The 17,760-nt window shown below is 37.7% G+C and overlaps 1 protein-coding gene across 1 annotated transcript in view; it reads left to right on the plus strand.

The window, feature by feature from the left end:
* The window catches only part of LOC107603065 (cation-independent mannose-6-phosphate receptor-like), a 43,560-nt gene that overhangs the window by 13,665 nt on the left and 12,135 nt on the right, over positions 1-17,760 (plus strand). Inside the window, exons 9-33 of the mRNA XM_016295764.1 lie at positions 1,344-1,530; positions 1,613-1,716; positions 1,912-2,067; positions 2,874-3,020; positions 3,124-3,411; positions 6,161-6,311; positions 6,517-6,694; positions 6,935-7,050; positions 8,665-8,824; positions 8,937-9,113; positions 9,226-9,327; positions 9,412-9,513; positions 11,127-11,301; positions 11,590-11,763; positions 11,881-12,024; positions 12,191-12,366; positions 13,039-13,126; positions 13,213-13,339; positions 14,086-14,162; positions 14,933-15,063; positions 15,421-15,524; positions 15,612-15,745; positions 15,818-16,014; positions 16,759-16,885; positions 17,125-17,256. Of these exons, the coding sequence (XP_016151250.1) occupies positions 1,344-1,530; positions 1,613-1,716; positions 1,912-2,067; positions 2,874-3,020; positions 3,124-3,411; positions 6,161-6,311; positions 6,517-6,694; positions 6,935-7,050; positions 8,665-8,824; positions 8,937-9,113; positions 9,226-9,327; positions 9,412-9,513; positions 11,127-11,301; positions 11,590-11,763; positions 11,881-12,024; positions 12,191-12,366; positions 13,039-13,126; positions 13,213-13,339; positions 14,086-14,162; positions 14,933-15,063; positions 15,421-15,524; positions 15,612-15,745; positions 15,818-16,014; positions 16,759-16,885; positions 17,125-17,256 (3,654 nt within the window). The remainder of the gene's footprint in view (positions 1-1,343; positions 1,531-1,612; positions 1,717-1,911; positions 2,068-2,873; positions 3,021-3,123; positions 3,412-6,160; positions 6,312-6,516; positions 6,695-6,934; positions 7,051-8,664; positions 8,825-8,936; positions 9,114-9,225; positions 9,328-9,411; positions 9,514-11,126; positions 11,302-11,589; positions 11,764-11,880; positions 12,025-12,190; positions 12,367-13,038; positions 13,127-13,212; positions 13,340-14,085; positions 14,163-14,932; positions 15,064-15,420; positions 15,525-15,611; positions 15,746-15,817; positions 16,015-16,758; positions 16,886-17,124; positions 17,257-17,760) is intronic.

Consider the following 17,760-nt stretch of genomic DNA (forward strand, 5'->3'; position numbering starts at 1 on the left):
TTTCTTAATGTTAGTTAATGAGAATACAGTTATTCACTGTTAGTTCATGTTAATTCAGAGTGCATTAACTTAACTTAAGCACAACTGTTGATTTTAATAATGCATTAGTAAATGTTGAAATTAACATGAACTAAGATTAGTAAATACTGAAGAACTATTGTTCATTCTTAGGTCAATAACTAAAGTAGTTAACTAATTAACCTTATTGTAAAGTGTTACCAATATTAATATAAATTCTGTCCAGTTTTATTGTGTTACTTTCAGTAAAAGTGTGGTTATTTTATTGGCTTGTGTTTTTTTTAATTCAGTATCATTCAAATTGAGTTCAATTTAAAAAGCCTACAAAATTACTTTATATTATTTAATAAATAATCATTACAAAGCAGTTTCGGTTTTTGGCTAAGTGCATCCAGAATTTTTGGTTTCCGTTTTGGCCCAGAATTTTCATTTCAGTGCATCCCTAAATGTAAGACTACATGTTTTATTGAATTGAATTGAATTTAAATTTAACTGTAATTTACTTTCAAATGCCCCAATTGCTGAAGGGTCTGCACGACTTTTTAGTCCAATTTCAAGTTGCACTGTTTAAAATACCTCTAGTAGCACAGCAGTGCATACCGGTTTACATTTAATTAAGGTGGACTAGATTAGACTGTAATAAAAAATAGTTGAGTTTGCCAGGTGCATACAACATTTATGACAGGTTTTCATGAAAGTGTTGGTCAGTTTGTCTGCTTGACAATCCCATTTTGCACTGCAACAATAAAACTGAAGTGAGATAAACAAACTGAGAAACGTTTCTTTTTAGGTAAAACAGATGTTGTCAAAGTTTTCCTTTGGGGACATAATTTGAAGTTGGAAAAAGGTAATAAATTGCAATATATCGCAATATATTTAAAATCGCAATAATATTGTATCGTGATAATATCGTATCGTGAGGCCTCTGGTGATTCCCACCCCTAGTATTTCCATGGTTCTCAGTAAAAAAAAAAAAAAAAAGGCACAACATTGGCATGGTACTTGGTTGTAATAACATGGTATATTTCCATCATACTCTTTTGGTATGGTACGTTTTGGTACTTTTTTGTTACTAAAATAAATCAGAGGGCAGTTTGTTTTTCCCACTGAAGGCAAACTAAGAACAGGAACTTTGAGAACAAGTACAGTAAAAATTCACTGTAAACATAAAAAAACATGCATGAAGGTGTTACCATGAGTTTAGCAAAAACACAAAACCCTTCTCCGATAACAAGTCCATACAGTTGTCGTTCATCCTTGATGTGATCGAGTACTTATTTATCAAATATAATGCTTTACCATTCGTCATATTTCTTTATCCTTAGCTACTGGCAAACCCTATATGGCTGAGGCCAAAAATGATCAGGACACCTATATCTTCTATCTGAACGTGTGTGGGGAGACCAGCGCTGGACAGTGTGTTGACGACAAAGGTTACGTGTCTGCCTGCCAAGTCAAAGACACGGGTAATGTGAAGAAGATTGCTGGGAGATTCCAGAACCAAACTCTGAGGTTGGCCTTAGCTCGTGTTACTGATTTACACTGAAAATGTAAACTGAAGAGCAGTGATAACCCTTTTCTCTTTTCTCTTAAGATATTCAGATGGTGATCTCACGCTGATCTACCCAGACGGCAGCAGATGCAGCACTGGATTCCAGCGCATGACCATCATTAACTTTGAGTGCAATGCAACGGCTGGTGAGTGACACAATGACTCGTCTCATAGCGACTCATTAGACCACAGCGCTTCTCTTTTAACCCTGCCTGATTGAGGAAGTTTAATTGGATGAGAACCAAAAAGAAGGAAATGCAACAATGTGATCTAGATGATGGTTTCATGTCGGAAATTTGCTTTTCAAAATGTTTCGCTCACAGCTGACTTGTGGTTTGCAGAGTATGGCCAGCCGGTCTTTACGGGAGAGTCTGACTGCACGTATTACTTTGTCTGGCAAACAGCATACGCATGTGTGAAGGAGAAGGAAGACCTGCTGTGTCGAGTCACAGACCACAAGAAGCGTTATGATCTGTCGCCTCTTACGCGTTACCCAGGTAGAGATGAGCAGAACGATTGTGTTCTGGGAAGTGAAGTCAAACTTGTGGCTTGATCTTTTTTTTTTAAGTTACTTTCATGGTTTATTTTTAGTTCTTTAAGTAAATAAATACACTATAAAGTTTAGGATCCTTAAGATTTTTAAATGTTTTTTTTTATTAAGTCTCTTATGCTCACCAAGGCTGCATTTATTTGATCAAAAAAGCTGGAATATTGTGAAATTCCGATTTAAAAACTTGCCTAGTGGAATGTTTTTTAAAACGTAATTAGTTTTAAACTAACCCCGCCAGAATTCTTTAACGAATAGAGTTCAAAGAACAATATTTCTTTGAAATATAAATTGTTTTGCCATTTATATCTTTAGTCACCTTTGATCAATTTAAATCATCCTAGCTGAATAAACATGATTTCATTTAAAAAATAATCTTGCTGATTAATCTATCCGACTATTTATTTATTCATTCATTTATTTATTTTTACTTCACCATGCCAAAGCATTGCCTAATTTCTAAAAGAAAAGTACAGCTAAATAGAAAGAAAAAATTCTGTGGAACCTTCCAAAAATATTAATTCAGCATATAGGGAAAAAAATGCACTATAAAAATGCTTACCACTTTGTATGAGGAACAGACAGAAATTAGTAACATTAAAGGCTAAATCAAAAAATTTTGATGGGCCATAAAATAAATAATCACAGGCTAATACTTTAAAACCTGTTTTCTGAAATATGAAAGGTTCTATAAACTTCTCAAAACGTAGTTGTACCAGCACCTAATTTTGCTTATTGTAAATGGTTTTCTCTCAGAATCAGAAGGATCTCAAAACTGGGAGGCTGTGGGCACCAAGGCAGCAGAGTCTGATAAGAAACGCTTTTACATCAATGTTTGTCATAAAATCATCCAAGACGAGGAGACCAGATCTTGCCCTGAGGACGCAGCAATATGTGCAGTAGGTCAGTGCACCATTAGAGATTATATCCTAGATATAAATGAAACCTTTTTTCTGTTCCATCTTACTCAGGACATTTCATTCGAACCCAAATTGTCTTCTCTTAGGCACTGGGAAAACTATGAACTTGGGCAAATTCCTGATTTCTCCGCAAAAGGCAGCAGAGGGTGATGACATCAGACTCATTTACACTGATGGAGACAAATGCGGGGAGAACATGAAAGTGAAAACCATCATCACTCTGAAGTGTAAGCCTGGAGATGTTGAGAGCGCTCCAGTCCTGAGGAGCGTGTCCAGTGATGGATGCATCTATGAGTTTGAGTGGTTCACCGCTTCAGCCTGCGTCCTCTCGAAAACCGAAGGTGACGACTGCAAGGTGGAAGACCCAAAAGCAGGTACAGGACAGTGGTGTTGTAGTTTTATTTATGCACTATTATCAGGGATGCACATTAGTGGTGCACATGCACGACCAAAATAAAAAAATGCGCTTTGTAAATAAGTTCAGACCGCTCATTGGCATACCGACATGCTTGACAGCTGTTAATGCACAATCACCATTTTAAGACGACTAACTGTAATATTGTACAAGATTTCTAAAGAAAGCATAAATCTTGGCTATGCGCTGCTTAGGGATGCTCCGATCAGGATTTTTGCAGCTGATACCGAGTACCGATTTCTTGTCATGGTGATTCTGGTGCTTCAAGCTCTATATAGACGGTTTCAATGGGCGCACGCGCCTGGCCCGAAGTTAACTTCCGGTCTGTGTTTTTTTTTTATCAGTCTGGCTATGGCACTGGCTACAAACTCAGTTAAAATTAAGGTGATGAGTAGATGTGATGAGTAGACTTAAGTTGGGCTCTGGTGGCTGTGCTGTGGGATGTGTTTCCCATACATTTATTTATTTGTGGCGCTCACCACAATATCAAAACTGACGGGATTTTCCAAAAGGCTTGGTTGAATAAACATGAGCACGTACTGCACCTTTTAAAAATCAAAACGAGGTGCGGGTGTTTTTATATCACTATTTCTGAAGGAAGACTATCTTTAGAAAATTTTCGATGTCATTTTCATTTCGTCTTGCATGTTATATGCCTAATAAAGCAGCGTTTGTAAGCTCCGCGCTGCTTTGTGTACAGCTGTTACTGGGGAAACCTGTTTTTGTTCCGTCCTCCATGCTGTGACAACTCACAAAAGACTATTTTTAACCAAGCAGCGCGGAGAGCCGCTTCAGAAACGTGCCGCGGCTGGCTGATAAACACAAGCACCGACTAGAGCGGCCACGATCAGCTTTGGTGGCCGTGGAGCCGTAACGCGCCGCAGACGCGTGCAGTGAGGCGCAGATCTGTAGATGTAGATGAATCATGCAAAACATACACGACAAACAGCTAATTTTTCATTGTTTCTCGAAACGTCATGGCATTTCCACACCGGCGATGACATGATTGGCACCAAATCATTTATGTCCCCACGCATCATGTACATCGTCACGCGTTGACGTCATCAAATTGCGATCGGTTCCTGAGATCGGCCAAGTTAGTGAGTACCAATCGAGTCATAAAATATGATTATCGGCCGATGCCGATCGATCGGAGCATCCCCATTTCATTCACTGACGCGCTTCACTAATGCCGAGTTCACACTGCACAATTTTCAAACTCGTCGGATCGCCGTTGTTTTCACACTGCGTGACTATCTGGGGTGGCATTCAGTTGCTGCTGTGTTCACATTGCACGATGGATCGGCGACGGGGTTTCACATTGCATGACTTCACAATAGGAAGAATCGCCGACAGCTCTGTCTGGTCCGCAATCTACGTTTCCACAACGAAACACACGTGAGAAGTGATAAGGAAATAACGCGAGAACCCGCGTGCGTCAGACAGGAGTTTTTGAGCGAGATGTATAAAAATAATTTGTTATGCTGATGTTGTGGCTGGTCAAGCAAATGTTTGTGCTTGTTTCTGTATGATATAATTGTTCATATATCTATTAAAATACTGATATTCTAGTCTATAACTCCTGCCCGAACTTCCCTCTGCCCTGTATCTTGGTCTTTCATTGGCTGTAGGCCATCGCCGATGTGTTTTTCAGTCTTTGATAATTCACACTGCGTGATTGTCACTCGCGTGAACGAGCACCGATTTGCCTCCGATTTCGGGCATTTGTCGGCGATTTCGCAAAACCTGTCGGCGAGTGAAAAATCGGGCTAAAATCGTGCAGTGTGAACTCGGCATTACGCTCTTCATGTTAATATTAGCATTGAATTTTAAAGTGTACTATAAAATAATTGTATTTTTATTTTAAAATATAATAGTATTATCACACTATTAATTTATTAAAATATGAAATAAATGAAGTGCATTAATACTATTATCCCTATTATTTATTTTTATTTATATTTAATGTGTCACTGTGTAGTGTGAGCACCAAACCAAATCTCCAGGTGCTCTCATGAGAACCAGGTTAATGTGCACCCCTGACTATTATGTATTTTTTAATATATTAAAATTTTATATTTTCATTTTTTTTAGATTTCCAGATTATTTAAATTCATTTAAATTTGTTTATTTTAGTAATTTTATGTGATTTGTTTTAAAAAAGATATTTATATATAGCTTTAATTACTCCGATTTAGTCATTTTAGAGCTTCACCAAACGTATTTTTTTACATTTTCGTTTTCGTTAAGTTTATTTTAATTTCAGCTTTCAGTTATTAAATTATTTTTAATACTTTTTAGTAAACTACAGTGGTACAACATAAAATTACTGTATCTGTTGTGTTGTAATTTTGTATAATCTGTATCTTCTCTGTATCTTCCCAGATTATTCCTCCATGTGAATATTTTTCTATGCAAAAACACTTATATATTGTGGTTATTTTCTTTTAGTTTGTTTTAGTTTTTAATTTAACTAAACTGCACTAAACTAAAATGTAATTTTTATTTGATTTCATTTTATTTTACAAAAATGGTTTGTAGTTTAAAAAATATATATTTTTACTGTACAATAATATCTAATTATTTCTTAAACGTTCTGCTTCATTATTGCGAGGATGTGTAGCCTAGTGGCTAAAGATTTAGGCTGGTTATGGTGTTTATTTGCCTTTTATTGAGCTGCTTTTAAATGTGCTTCTCTTTCTTTGCAGGAATTTCGTTTGACCTTTCCCCTCTTCGGAAACCTAGCGGCGGTTATTATAACATGTCCGTTGCCAACTATGACTACTTCATCAATGTGTGTGGCAATGTGAAGGCCGCACAGTGTCCAGAAACAGCAGGGGCCTGTCAAGTTGACCAGAGGTAAATTCATTTTGGTCATTTTCGTTTAACAAGGTATGATGCAACAAGTTTATTTTGTCTTCACTGGAAGTATGATATGAAGCAACAGAATCCTAGCTTATCACAACATATTTGATGTTTAACATGCAGCTATGAAGAGCGTGATTTTTGAACCGATAAGATTTCGCTGTGGGCGGAGCTGATCTTTTTTGTTCCGTCTCTGCAGTGGCACAAGCTCTTGGAATCTCGGCGAGTTTAACTCCAAGCTTTCTTACTATGATGGCATGATCCAGTTGACCTACAGAAACGGCTCTCTGTACAACAACAAGCAGCACACGCAGCGTTCCACACACATTTCCTTCCTCTGTGACAGAGAGGCTGGTCCAGGAAAACCAGAGTTTCAGGTATTGCACCTGCTTCTTTGTTCTGTTCGTGCTGACTTTTAAAACTCCAATATATTTTTAGCCCCTTCAGGTAAATATTTTTAGCCTCTAGTCAAGTAATGCTATTTCAGCATAAAGGGCTTGTGTGTTAAGCATTTTTTTGTTTCAGGCTTTGCATTGGACACACCTTCAGATTATTATAAGCCTTGTGTCTTGTCTGCAAACCAAAAATGTCCTTCATTTATGAGCATTTTTCTGCAGAAAGAAGATGAGTACACTTATAACTTCAAATGGTACACTTCCTACGCCTGTCCTGAGAGACCACATGAGTGTGTTGTGACAGACCCCAAAACTCTGCAGCAATACGACCTGTCCAGGTTAGCATCGCCTTTGGCAAAAGGCTTGCATGTCCTAGAGAAATTATTATACTATATTACTAAATATTTTAGTTTCATTTTAAAAACAAGTTTGGTGCCACTAGAGCTGCATAAATGTCACACTTATCCTTTAGTTTACTAAATACTTCCTCCATCTGCCACTGATTGAACAAACAAACGGTCCCATCCTGAACTCATGTCATTGGCTGAGCCAATGTTGCTGTTCAGGATGGTTAAACAAACGTGCGCCATGTTTTGATAGTGCCATTCTGTGTGGGTTAATCATCCTTTGGATGGCTTGTATATGTCTCTGTATATTAAATTGAAGCATGTGTTTGAAGCATGTGTTCACTTTTTTTTAAACTTAATAAAAACTGTTGATTTATATTGTACTGTGAATTTATTATTTTATTAGTTTAGGTTACTTATTTTTTCCATGAACAATGGTATTAAAAGTTCAACATGGCTTACTTTAACCGATTTTTAATTAAATTTTGTTTTTATTTTGTTATCATTTATTTCGTTTTCATTCATTTTAACCCAATTTCACTTTTTTGGATAATAGATATAAACGCACTGTTAATCCTGATAGTTTTTTAGGTAGTGTTATCGCTCCATTATACATGTTTGACAACATCCAAACAATGCTAGTATCAAAAAGCTAGACAGCGTTAAAGGGATAGTTCACCCAAAAATGAAAATGTAATGTTTATCTGCTTACCCCCAGGGCATCCAAGATGTAGTTGACTTTGTTTCTTCAGTAGAACACAAATGAAGATTTTTAACTCAAACCGTTGCAGTCTATCAGTCTTATAATGGCAGTCAATGGGCTCCACGGCTTCGAGAGTAAAAATAAAACACACACAGACAAAACCAAATTAAACCCTGTGGCTCGTGACGATACATTGAGGTCTTAAGACACAAAACGATCGGTCTGTGCAAGAAACTGAACAGTATTTACATAATTTTTTACCTCTGATCCACCGCAATGTCCAACTGTTCTGAGCGTGTTCACAACATCCGGCGTGTGACGTCAAATAAATACGGTTGGGCAAAAAATTCTATGTTGTCTGATGATATATCAAAATCGTCTTCCATTGTGATGACCTGTACTTCTAAATATCTTTAGATCATCGCAGTGCCAGTGAACACATCCGCAATCTCTCTGCACTGTGTAAATAATGCCACTGGCATCTACTATGCCAGAGCATGAACACGCGTCACGCGCCGGATGTTGTGAATGCGCTCAGACATTGTGGTGGATCAGAGGTAAAAAATAATATAAATGCTGTTCAGTTTCTTGCACAGACCGATCGTTTCGTGTCTTAAGAACTCAATGCATCGTCACGAGCCGCAGGTTTAATTTGGTTTTGTCTGTGTATGTTTTTTTTACTCTCAAAGCCGTGGAGCTCATTGACTGCCATTATAAGACTGATAGACTGCAACGGTTTGAGTTAAAAATCTTCGTTTGTGTTCTACTGAAGAAACAAACTCACCTACATCTTGGATGCCCTGGGGATAAGCAGATAAACATCAAATTTTCATTTTTGGGTGAACTATCTCTTTAACAACAATGGCTCTACAGTAAATCTCTCGTTTCCTTCCCCTCTGCAGTTTGTCAGTATCTAATGGCGGTAGGAACTGGCAGGCCATGCACACCTCTGACCCCAGCAGCCTGAGGAAGTACTACATCAATATATGCCGGCCACTTAAAGCCGTGCCTGGCTGTGACAGGAAAGCTTCTGTCTGTGAGGTGAAATTCGAGGTTGACAAGGTTAGTTCACTCTCTGTAAACACTCAAATGACTTGGTAATATGAAATAAAATGTAACAAAAAACAAACTGCACCACTGACAACAAATGTGTGTGTACATGTTACTCAAACAGGAAGGCCTGTCTGAGAAGGTAGAAGTCAGTAACTTAGGCATTGCTATGAAGGGGCCAGTGATTGTGGAAGAGAACCAGCTAATGTTGGAGTACACTAATGGCTCAGTGTGTCAAGCAGATGGAGTGATGACCACTTACAGAACCCGTATCCACTTTGTCTGCTCATCTGGGACAGCAGTGAGTCAATACTGCCCTTTTACTCATTCTTATTGTTGCGATAAGGCTTATTTAAAAATTATATTTATAAATCAGTGGCTTGAACAATATGAGAACAATGTTTTTTCGTTAGCCATCCGGTCCTCGCTTTTTGGTGAACCAGAATTGCACCGTTGACTTCGTTTGGGACACAGAAGCAGCCTGCGCCATCTCAACCGTTGAGGCCACCAACCAGGTCCACTTTCATTTTTGCACAAATTCACTGACTGATGGAATCGTGAAGATTTATTTTCTTATTTCTCTTGTTATTGATCTACAGACCTGCTCGGTGAAAGATCCCAACACTGGCTTTGAGTTCAACCTGCAACCACTGGCTTCTGAAAGCGGATACCACGTCAATGCCCATGGGAAAGACTTTGTCGTAAGAAGCACTTTAAAATCTTTCAAATGCTCTTGAGTAGGGTATGGATCGATACAGAAGGCAATTTTAGTATGATACTAGCTTCTGGTACATAAGTAAAAACATAAAAACAGCCTTGGATGACTAATGAAATGAAACTGAGACTCTCAGATTCAGTAGCTCATTGTCAGTTCTATCTATCTGGGGTGTAACGATACACGTATTCGTATTGAACCGTTCGGTATGAGCCTTTCGGTTCGGTACGCATTACAAACCGAACGATTCGTTGGAGTAATCCTGTTACATTTGGGGGGAAAAAGAGCTTAAAGTGTGTGAAATATAATGCTTGTTCGCATTTTACTTTCACTTTCAAACTAGCGGCATTTCGGCATCAATTAATTGAATTGGCAACAACAAAACAGTACGACAAACTCACTTACATTAAACATAGAATGTTTTATCAACAAAACGAATACAAATACACCATGCTATAGGCATAATATAAAATAACAAATAACTTACACAGTTTAAATATGAAACACTGAAAATCAGCAAACACAGTGGTACCAAATAAATAAGAAACGAATGTTAAAGTTTCCAAAATCATCTTAGATAAACGGTAAAAGTCAAAAGGCCTTCCAAAGTCTAAAATATTTTTAAGATCATATGATACTAGTTTTAATCAATAAAAAACTAAAAATCAATTTCTTTGTTTTTGCTGTATCGAAAACATAACGAACCGTGACACCCCTGTGTCCTATCGAACCGTGAATCTATCTATCTATCTACTTTGTCAGTAGTTTTTTTTTTTGTACTTTCAGTACGTTTTTTATTTATTTTTTTTATATATATATATAAAGAAAATCCTTTTTTTATTCACCAAGGATGCATTAAGTTGATGGATTAAAATGACAAAACATTTATAATGTTAAAATAAACAGTGTTTTTCTTATCTTACTATTCATCAAAGAATCATTAAAAAATGTTTCACGGTTTCCACAAAAATTAAGCCGCACAACTGTATTCAACATAATAATAATAATAATAAATAATGTTTCTTGAGCATCAAATCAGCATATTAGAATGATTTCTGAAAGATCATGTGGCACTGAAGTAATGATGCTGAAAATTCAGCTTTGCATCAAAGGAATAAATTACATTTTAAAACATAAAAAACTCAAGTTTAAAAACTAAAGTTTAAAAAGTTACAAATTTATTTTAAAATGTAATATTTCACATAATACTGTTTTTACTGTATTTTTGATCAAATAAATAAATGCAGCCTTGGTGAGCATAAGAGATTTTTTTTTAAGAAACGCTTTTTTCCCCCAAAGTTTTGAATTGAGCAGTTTATGTGCATACACATTCAGTTACTTGTAGCATTCATTTGTTCTTGTAATAAACATTGTGGCATGAATGTGCCGAATAGCAGTACTTTGTTGTCTGGGTCATGTACTAAATTTAAAAAATAAAAAAATGTTAGTTTTTTTTTTCTAAACCACAGTACTTTACACTGTGCAGTCTACTCCTCAGTTTGACTCTGTTCAGTTTCTCTTTGCCCTCTTTCATATATCACGTTTAGTGCAATCATACCAATTTTAAAACAAAAGTAACCACACTCCTGTCTACTGTAGGTGAACATTTGTGATTCAGTGAAAGCGTGCGGAACTGTCAGAGATAAACCTGTGGCCGGCTGTGAGCTGGAAGAAAAGAAACCTGTGAGTCAAGTTGGTATGGAACGGTCTCTCCAGTTCTCCACTGATGGCACTCTCACTCTCACGTACAAAGGGGCCTTGGACAAATCGTCAGGTGCGTAACTGAGAGGGCACCAAATTTTGATGACCAAATTTTAAATGGAAATGTACCATTGGTAGTATTGTATTTCATTGTAGCTTACATGATCATGTTAGAGTAATTGCAAGATGATGAAACTAGCACAGCTCTGTTGAAAATGGTCCAATATACAGTTTAGGATCATTATACACAAGTCTTTAAATGACCAATCAGAATGAAGTATTCTAGAGAGACTTGTATTAAGGTTATATTGTTCTGCCCCAGACTGAACCCACTTTACCCGGTTTCCCATCCTTACTATAGGTACCGAAGACACCTTCGTCATTAATTTTGTGTGTGACCAAAAGGCCAACCCAGCCTCTCTGAGGCTTATACAGGAAGAGCTGGGCACAACTACACACGTAACCCACAATGTGTTTTTTGAGCTTTCCACTGCACTAGCCTGTGAACCTGCTCCTGTGGATTGCCAAGTCACAGGTAAGCTTTCCCATGCACAAAAACATGCTTTTAATGCTGAAGTGTGTCATTTCTGTGCCATTGCTGTCACCATTTTGATACCAATCTCAAGCTGATCCCTCTGTCTTGCATTTCCAGATTTGCAAGGTAGAGAGTACGACTTGGGTGACCTCAGTCTGGATGACAAGTATTATGTTCCTCTGGACACGACAGATCAGGCCCGCGTTCAAAAGTTTTACATCAACGTGTGCAAACCGCTGCCTCGCGTCCAGGGCTGCCCTGGTGAGTGTCTACAAACAGATATTGACAGACTCTTTTGAAATGTCTTCCTATTTTTAGCCTAGTACTTTGAGATTGATTTTCTCTTTGTAACACCTACCAAGGGCTGGAGGTTTAGTGCTGGTCTGAATGACCGCGCAGTAAACTAATAGACTTCTGTTGTTGGCAGCTGGAGCGATTGGAGCATGTGGCCAGCTGAAAGGCAGAGGTGTAAATCTGGGATATGTGCAGTCCAGCCTGCAGGCAGCAGCAGATGGCTCCATCAGTATTGTTTATCTGAATGGGGACAAGTGCAATTCAGGACGTTACTCCACCCGAATCGTCTTCCAATGTGATGACAGTCCTGTAAGCAAATGCATGGTTTCTCTCTTAAGTGCAAATAGATTTTTATCCGTGGCACCTTCCACAATAAATTGGTGTCTCATAAAATTTTTTGAAGTAAACTAAATTTATTTTCAATGAAAATGATTGAATATGAATAATCCTAAGATTCACATAGTGTGATGGTATGACTGTGTTTATAGTTAAATGATTAAAAAAAAAAACAAATTAATCATTATTTAGCTTCACAGGATCTATATAACCCTGTTGCTGCAAGTAAAAAATGTAATGTTACTTGGAACCAATATTTGGGGGAAATAAGTTTAAGTAGCAAATCAACATATTAGAATGATTTTTGATGGATCATGTGACACTGAAGACTGGAGTAATGGCTGCTGAAAATTCAGCTTTGCATCACAGGAATAAATGGCATTTATAGAAACGGATAGAAAACAGTATTACATTTAAAAAAATCTGTTTTTACTGTATTTTTGATCAAATAAATGCAGCCTTGAGCGTAAGAGACTTTTTTAAAAACATTTAAAAACCTTACTGCTCCCAAACTTCTGAATGGTAATAAAATAACATGACAAAATGATTAAAAATCATTTAAATTTTGTACTGCATTTAAGATGCTAAAGGTTTTTTGTTTATGGTGAAGCTGTTGAAACTAATTTTTCTTTTCTCTGTTTAAAGGGTGCTCCCATGTTTGATCGCAAAGATGGCTGTGAATATGTCTTCATCTGGAGAACCTCAGAAGCTTGCCCAATCAAAAGAGTCCAGGGTAGGATCAACAGCCAATCGGTCTCAAGAATTTGAAGAAATACACTTACTTGGGCTTTGACTCAATTTAATTCTTGTCACTTATAGGTGAAAACTGTAAAGTCGAGGACCCCAAGAGCGGTTACGAGTACAACCTTACACCGCTGGCCGGAAAGGACTATGAAGTGAAGGATTTGAGTTATGAGTATCACTTTGCAGTGTGTGGCCCAGTTACATCCTCGGTCTGCCCTCACGGTCCCAGCAACTCCGTTTCCTCCTGTCAGGTCGAGGGCAGTACACACAGAATAGCAGGTGAGTTCATTTTTTTGTTTGGTATCAAAACTGAGCTACTCGAAAATGTACTCGTCCTCAGACAATCCAAGATGTAGATGAGTTTGTTTCTTCATCTAAACGGATGAAGAACAGAGAAATTTAACATTACATCACTTGTTCACCAATGGATCCTCTGCAGTGAATGGGTGCCATCAGAGTCTAAACAGCTGATAAAAACATCACAGTAATCCACATGACTCCAGTCAACCAGTTAACATCTTGTGAATTGAAAAGCTGCATGTTTGTTATAAACAAATCCATCATCATAATTTTTCACTTTAAACCATTGCTTATGTCTAAATTAAAAATCCTCTATCCATAATACCGCTTTTTCCAGTGACAAAGTTGTCTTGTCTGAGTCAGGGGAGAAATATACAGTCCAAAACCATTCTTAACAAATATGTTGTTGGCTTTTGATGTGAGATTACAACAAGGAATGGACTTTTTCACTGGAAGAAGTATTATGAATTGTGGAAATGCCTTAATAATGGGTTTATTACAAACACATAGCTTTTCGTTTACAAGATGTTAGACTGGAGTTTTGTGGATTATTGTGATGTCTTTATCAGCTGTTTGAACTCTCATTCTGACGGCACCAGTGAAGGATTTGAGTTATGAGTATCACTTTGCAGTGTGTGGCCCAGTTACATCCTCGGTCTGCCCTCACGGTCCCAGCAACTCCGTTTCCTCCTGTCAGGTCGAGGGCAGTACACACAGAATAGCAGGTGAGTTCATTTTTTTTGTTTGGTATCAAAACTGAGCTACTCGAAAATGTACTCGTCCTCAGACAATCCAAGATGTAGATGAGTTTGTTTCTTCATCTAAACAGATGAAGAACAGAGAAATTTAACATTACATCACTTGTTCACCAATGGATCCTCTGCAGTGAATGGGTGCCATCAGAGTCTAAACAGCTGATAAAAACATCACAGTAATCCACATGACTCCAGTCAACCAGTTAACATCTTGTGAATTGAAAAGCTGCATGTTTGTTATAAACAAATCCATCATCATAATTTTTCACTTTAAACCATTGCTTATGGCTAAATTAAAAATCCTCTATCCATAATACCGCTTTTTCCAGTGACAAAGTTGTCTTGTCTGAGTCAGGGGAGAAATATACAGTCCAAAACCATTCTTAACAAATATGTTGTTGGCTTTTGATGTGAGATTACAACAAGGAATGGACTTTTTCACTGGAAGAAGTATTATGAATTGTGGAAATGCCTTAATAATGGGTTTATTACAAACACATAGCTTTTCGTTTACAAGATGTTAGACTGGAGTTTTGTGGATTATTGTGATGTCTTTATCAGCTGTTTGAACTCTCATTCTCACGGCACCCATTCACTGCAGTGGATCCATTGGTGAGCAAGTGATGTAAGGCTAAATTTCTCCAAATCTGTTCTGATCTCATCTACATCTTAGTTCATGTTTAGCAAATATTCATGTTTGGGTGAACTATTCATTTAACCTTTCCTATGCTCCTTTGCAGGCTTAGCCAATCAAAACCTCACATTTGATGATGGGATTATTATGATCAACTACACAAATGGGGAAAATTGCCACAAGATCTATGAGCGATCCACGGCTATTCTCTTCTCTTGCGACCACAGCAAGAATCCTGTGAGTTTCTTTCAGCCGACAAACGAGTTGATTAAGAAGTTCAATTAATTTCCTGAATGTTTCGTTTCCTTTCTTTGTTCTTCAGGGTAAGCCAGAGTTCATAAAGGAGACCACAGCATTCTTTCCTATGCTCCTTTGCAGGCTTAGCCAATCAAAAGCTCACATTTGATGATGGGATTATTATGATCAACTACACAAATGGGGAAAATTGCCACAAGATCTATGAGCGATCCACGGCTATTCTCTTCTCCTGCGACCACAGCAAGAATCCTGTGAGTTTCTTTCAGCCGACAAACGAGTTGATTAAGAAGTTCAATTAATTTCCTGAATGTTTCGTTTCCTTTCTTTGTTCTTCAGGGTAAGCCAGAGTTCATAAAGGAGACCACAGACTGCACATACCTGTTTGAATGGCACACCACTTTGGCCTGCCCTTCCTTCAAAACCACAACCTGCTCCTACAAGTAAGAGCAACCTTCTTAGTAATGTATTTGCTCCCAATACATAATACAACAGTCTAAATGACCTATAACCCCCTCTCTGTCTGGCAGTGATGGCAATGGCCACTCCTACGATCTATCCTCACTGGCCCTGCACAAATCTAATTGGATGGTTGTGCCAGATGCGACCAATCAGAAGCAGCGTTACTATATCAATGTGTGCAAGTCTCTGGTGCCTCAGACCGGTGAGTTGTAGCAGTACAGCCGGAGTGTATTGACTGGTCTGCATAGGTGTTATAACTGGTGTTTTGTCTCAGGTTTGTGGAGCTGCCCGTCTAGCGCTGCGGCTTGTCTGAAGGATGGAGATGAGTATGTGAATCTGGGGGAGGCAGAGGCGGGTCCACAGTGGGATAAAAACATCCTGATTCTGAAGTACACCAATGGACAAGCCTGTCCTGATGGCAAGAGAAACCGGACCACCATTATTCGCTTCAAATGCGACCCAGACAAAGTGGTCTGTTTATTTATGCTTTTCTCTATACACTCACAAATGCATGTTCTAAAGTAAATATAATTACTATAGACTAACTACTGTTTATTTTTTAGAACTAACTTATATTTTTATTCATATTTTTTTAAATAAACAGTCAGTTAGATCTTTTTTTTTTGTTGTTGAAAGAAATAAATTTATTCAGCAATCATGCATTAAATTGATCAAAAGTGACAGGGATGAAATTTATAAAAGATTTCTATTTCAAATAAATGCTGTTCTTTTAAACTTTCTATTCATCAAACGATCCTGAAAAAAATGTATCACAGTTTTCACAATATTAAGCAGTGCAACTGTTTTCAACATTGATAATAATAAATGTTTCATGAGCAGTAAATCAGCATATTAGTAATGCTGGCGTAATGATGCTGAAAATTCAGCTTTGAATAACAATAATAAATTACATCTTAAAATATATTCAAATAGAAAACAGTTATTTCTAATTGTAAAAAGGGTTCACAATATTAGTGCTTTTACTGTATTTTTGATTAAATAAATGCAGTCTTGGTGAGCATAAGAAACTTCTTTCAAAAACAATTTAAAAAATCGTATTTACCAACCTAAATTGTTTTTTTTAATAAATATATATATATATATATTCTCTAAGTATATGCTAATATTTATAGTAATATATATCACAGTGTACAGTGAGCATAACGACATCCTCTCCTTGTCTGTGTCTCTGACTTTCTGTCTGTTTTTCTGCAGGATTCTGAACCTACTCTGATCACGGCACTGGAGGACTGTGTCTATAGCTTTGTGTGGTTCACTGCTGCAGCCTGTCCTCTCAATAGCACTGAACATGGGGACTGTAAAGTCACCAATCCAGCCACAGGTGAGTCAACCACATGAGCCTCAGTCACACTGAATACACAATTATTCAGAACAACTGAATCCTCTTATCCAGACACTTCCTGTCTGCTCATAACGGTGTCATGTAGGTGCGTGTGTCTGATGCATGCAAATAGCCTGAATAACAGCAAGGGTGTTTTTGCACACTGATCAATTGAAAGGTTCTAGCATGTATGTTTGTCCCTAAATCAATCTGAGACGTGTTGTGCTTGGTCTCCACAGGTCATCTCTTTGACCTTAATGCCCTCAGTCGGACAGGTGGCTATACGGTCTATGATCCCATGGTCCATAGGAAGATGTTCAGACTAAATGTTTGTGGAGAAATAGCCAATGCTGGTTGTGCCTCTGGAACAGGTATATTTCCTTTGTACCTTTCATTTAGTGAAAAACAGTGTGAATAGGGTATAATATATGTGTGTGTATATATATATATATATATATACACTGAACAAAATTGTAAACGCAACACTTTTGTTTTTGCCCCCATTTTTCATGAGCTGAACTCAAAGATCTAAGACTTTTTCTATGTACACAAAAGGCCTATTTCTCTCAAATATTGTTTACAAATCTGTCTAAATCTGTGTTAGTGAGCACTTCTCCTTTGCCGAGATAATCCATCCACCTCACAGGTGTGGCATATCAAGATGCTGATTAGACAGCATGATTATTGCACAGGTGTGCCTTAGGCTGGCCACAATAAAAGGCCACTCTAAAATGTGCAGTTTCACATACACATACATTCAAAATGCCATCAATAAAATGTACCTGTGTTCGTTGTCCATAACATATGCCTGCCCATACCATAACCCCACCGCTACCATGGGCCACTCGATCCACAACGTTGACATCAGCAAACCG

The sequence above is a fragment of the Sinocyclocheilus grahami genome, unplaced genomic scaffold (assembly GCF_001515645.1).
Source record: "Sinocyclocheilus grahami isolate Dianchi unplaced genomic scaffold, SAMN03320097.WGS_v1.1 scaffold340.1, whole genome shotgun sequence".
Taxonomy (NCBI): domain Eukaryota; kingdom Metazoa; phylum Chordata; class Actinopteri; order Cypriniformes; family Cyprinidae; genus Sinocyclocheilus; species Sinocyclocheilus grahami.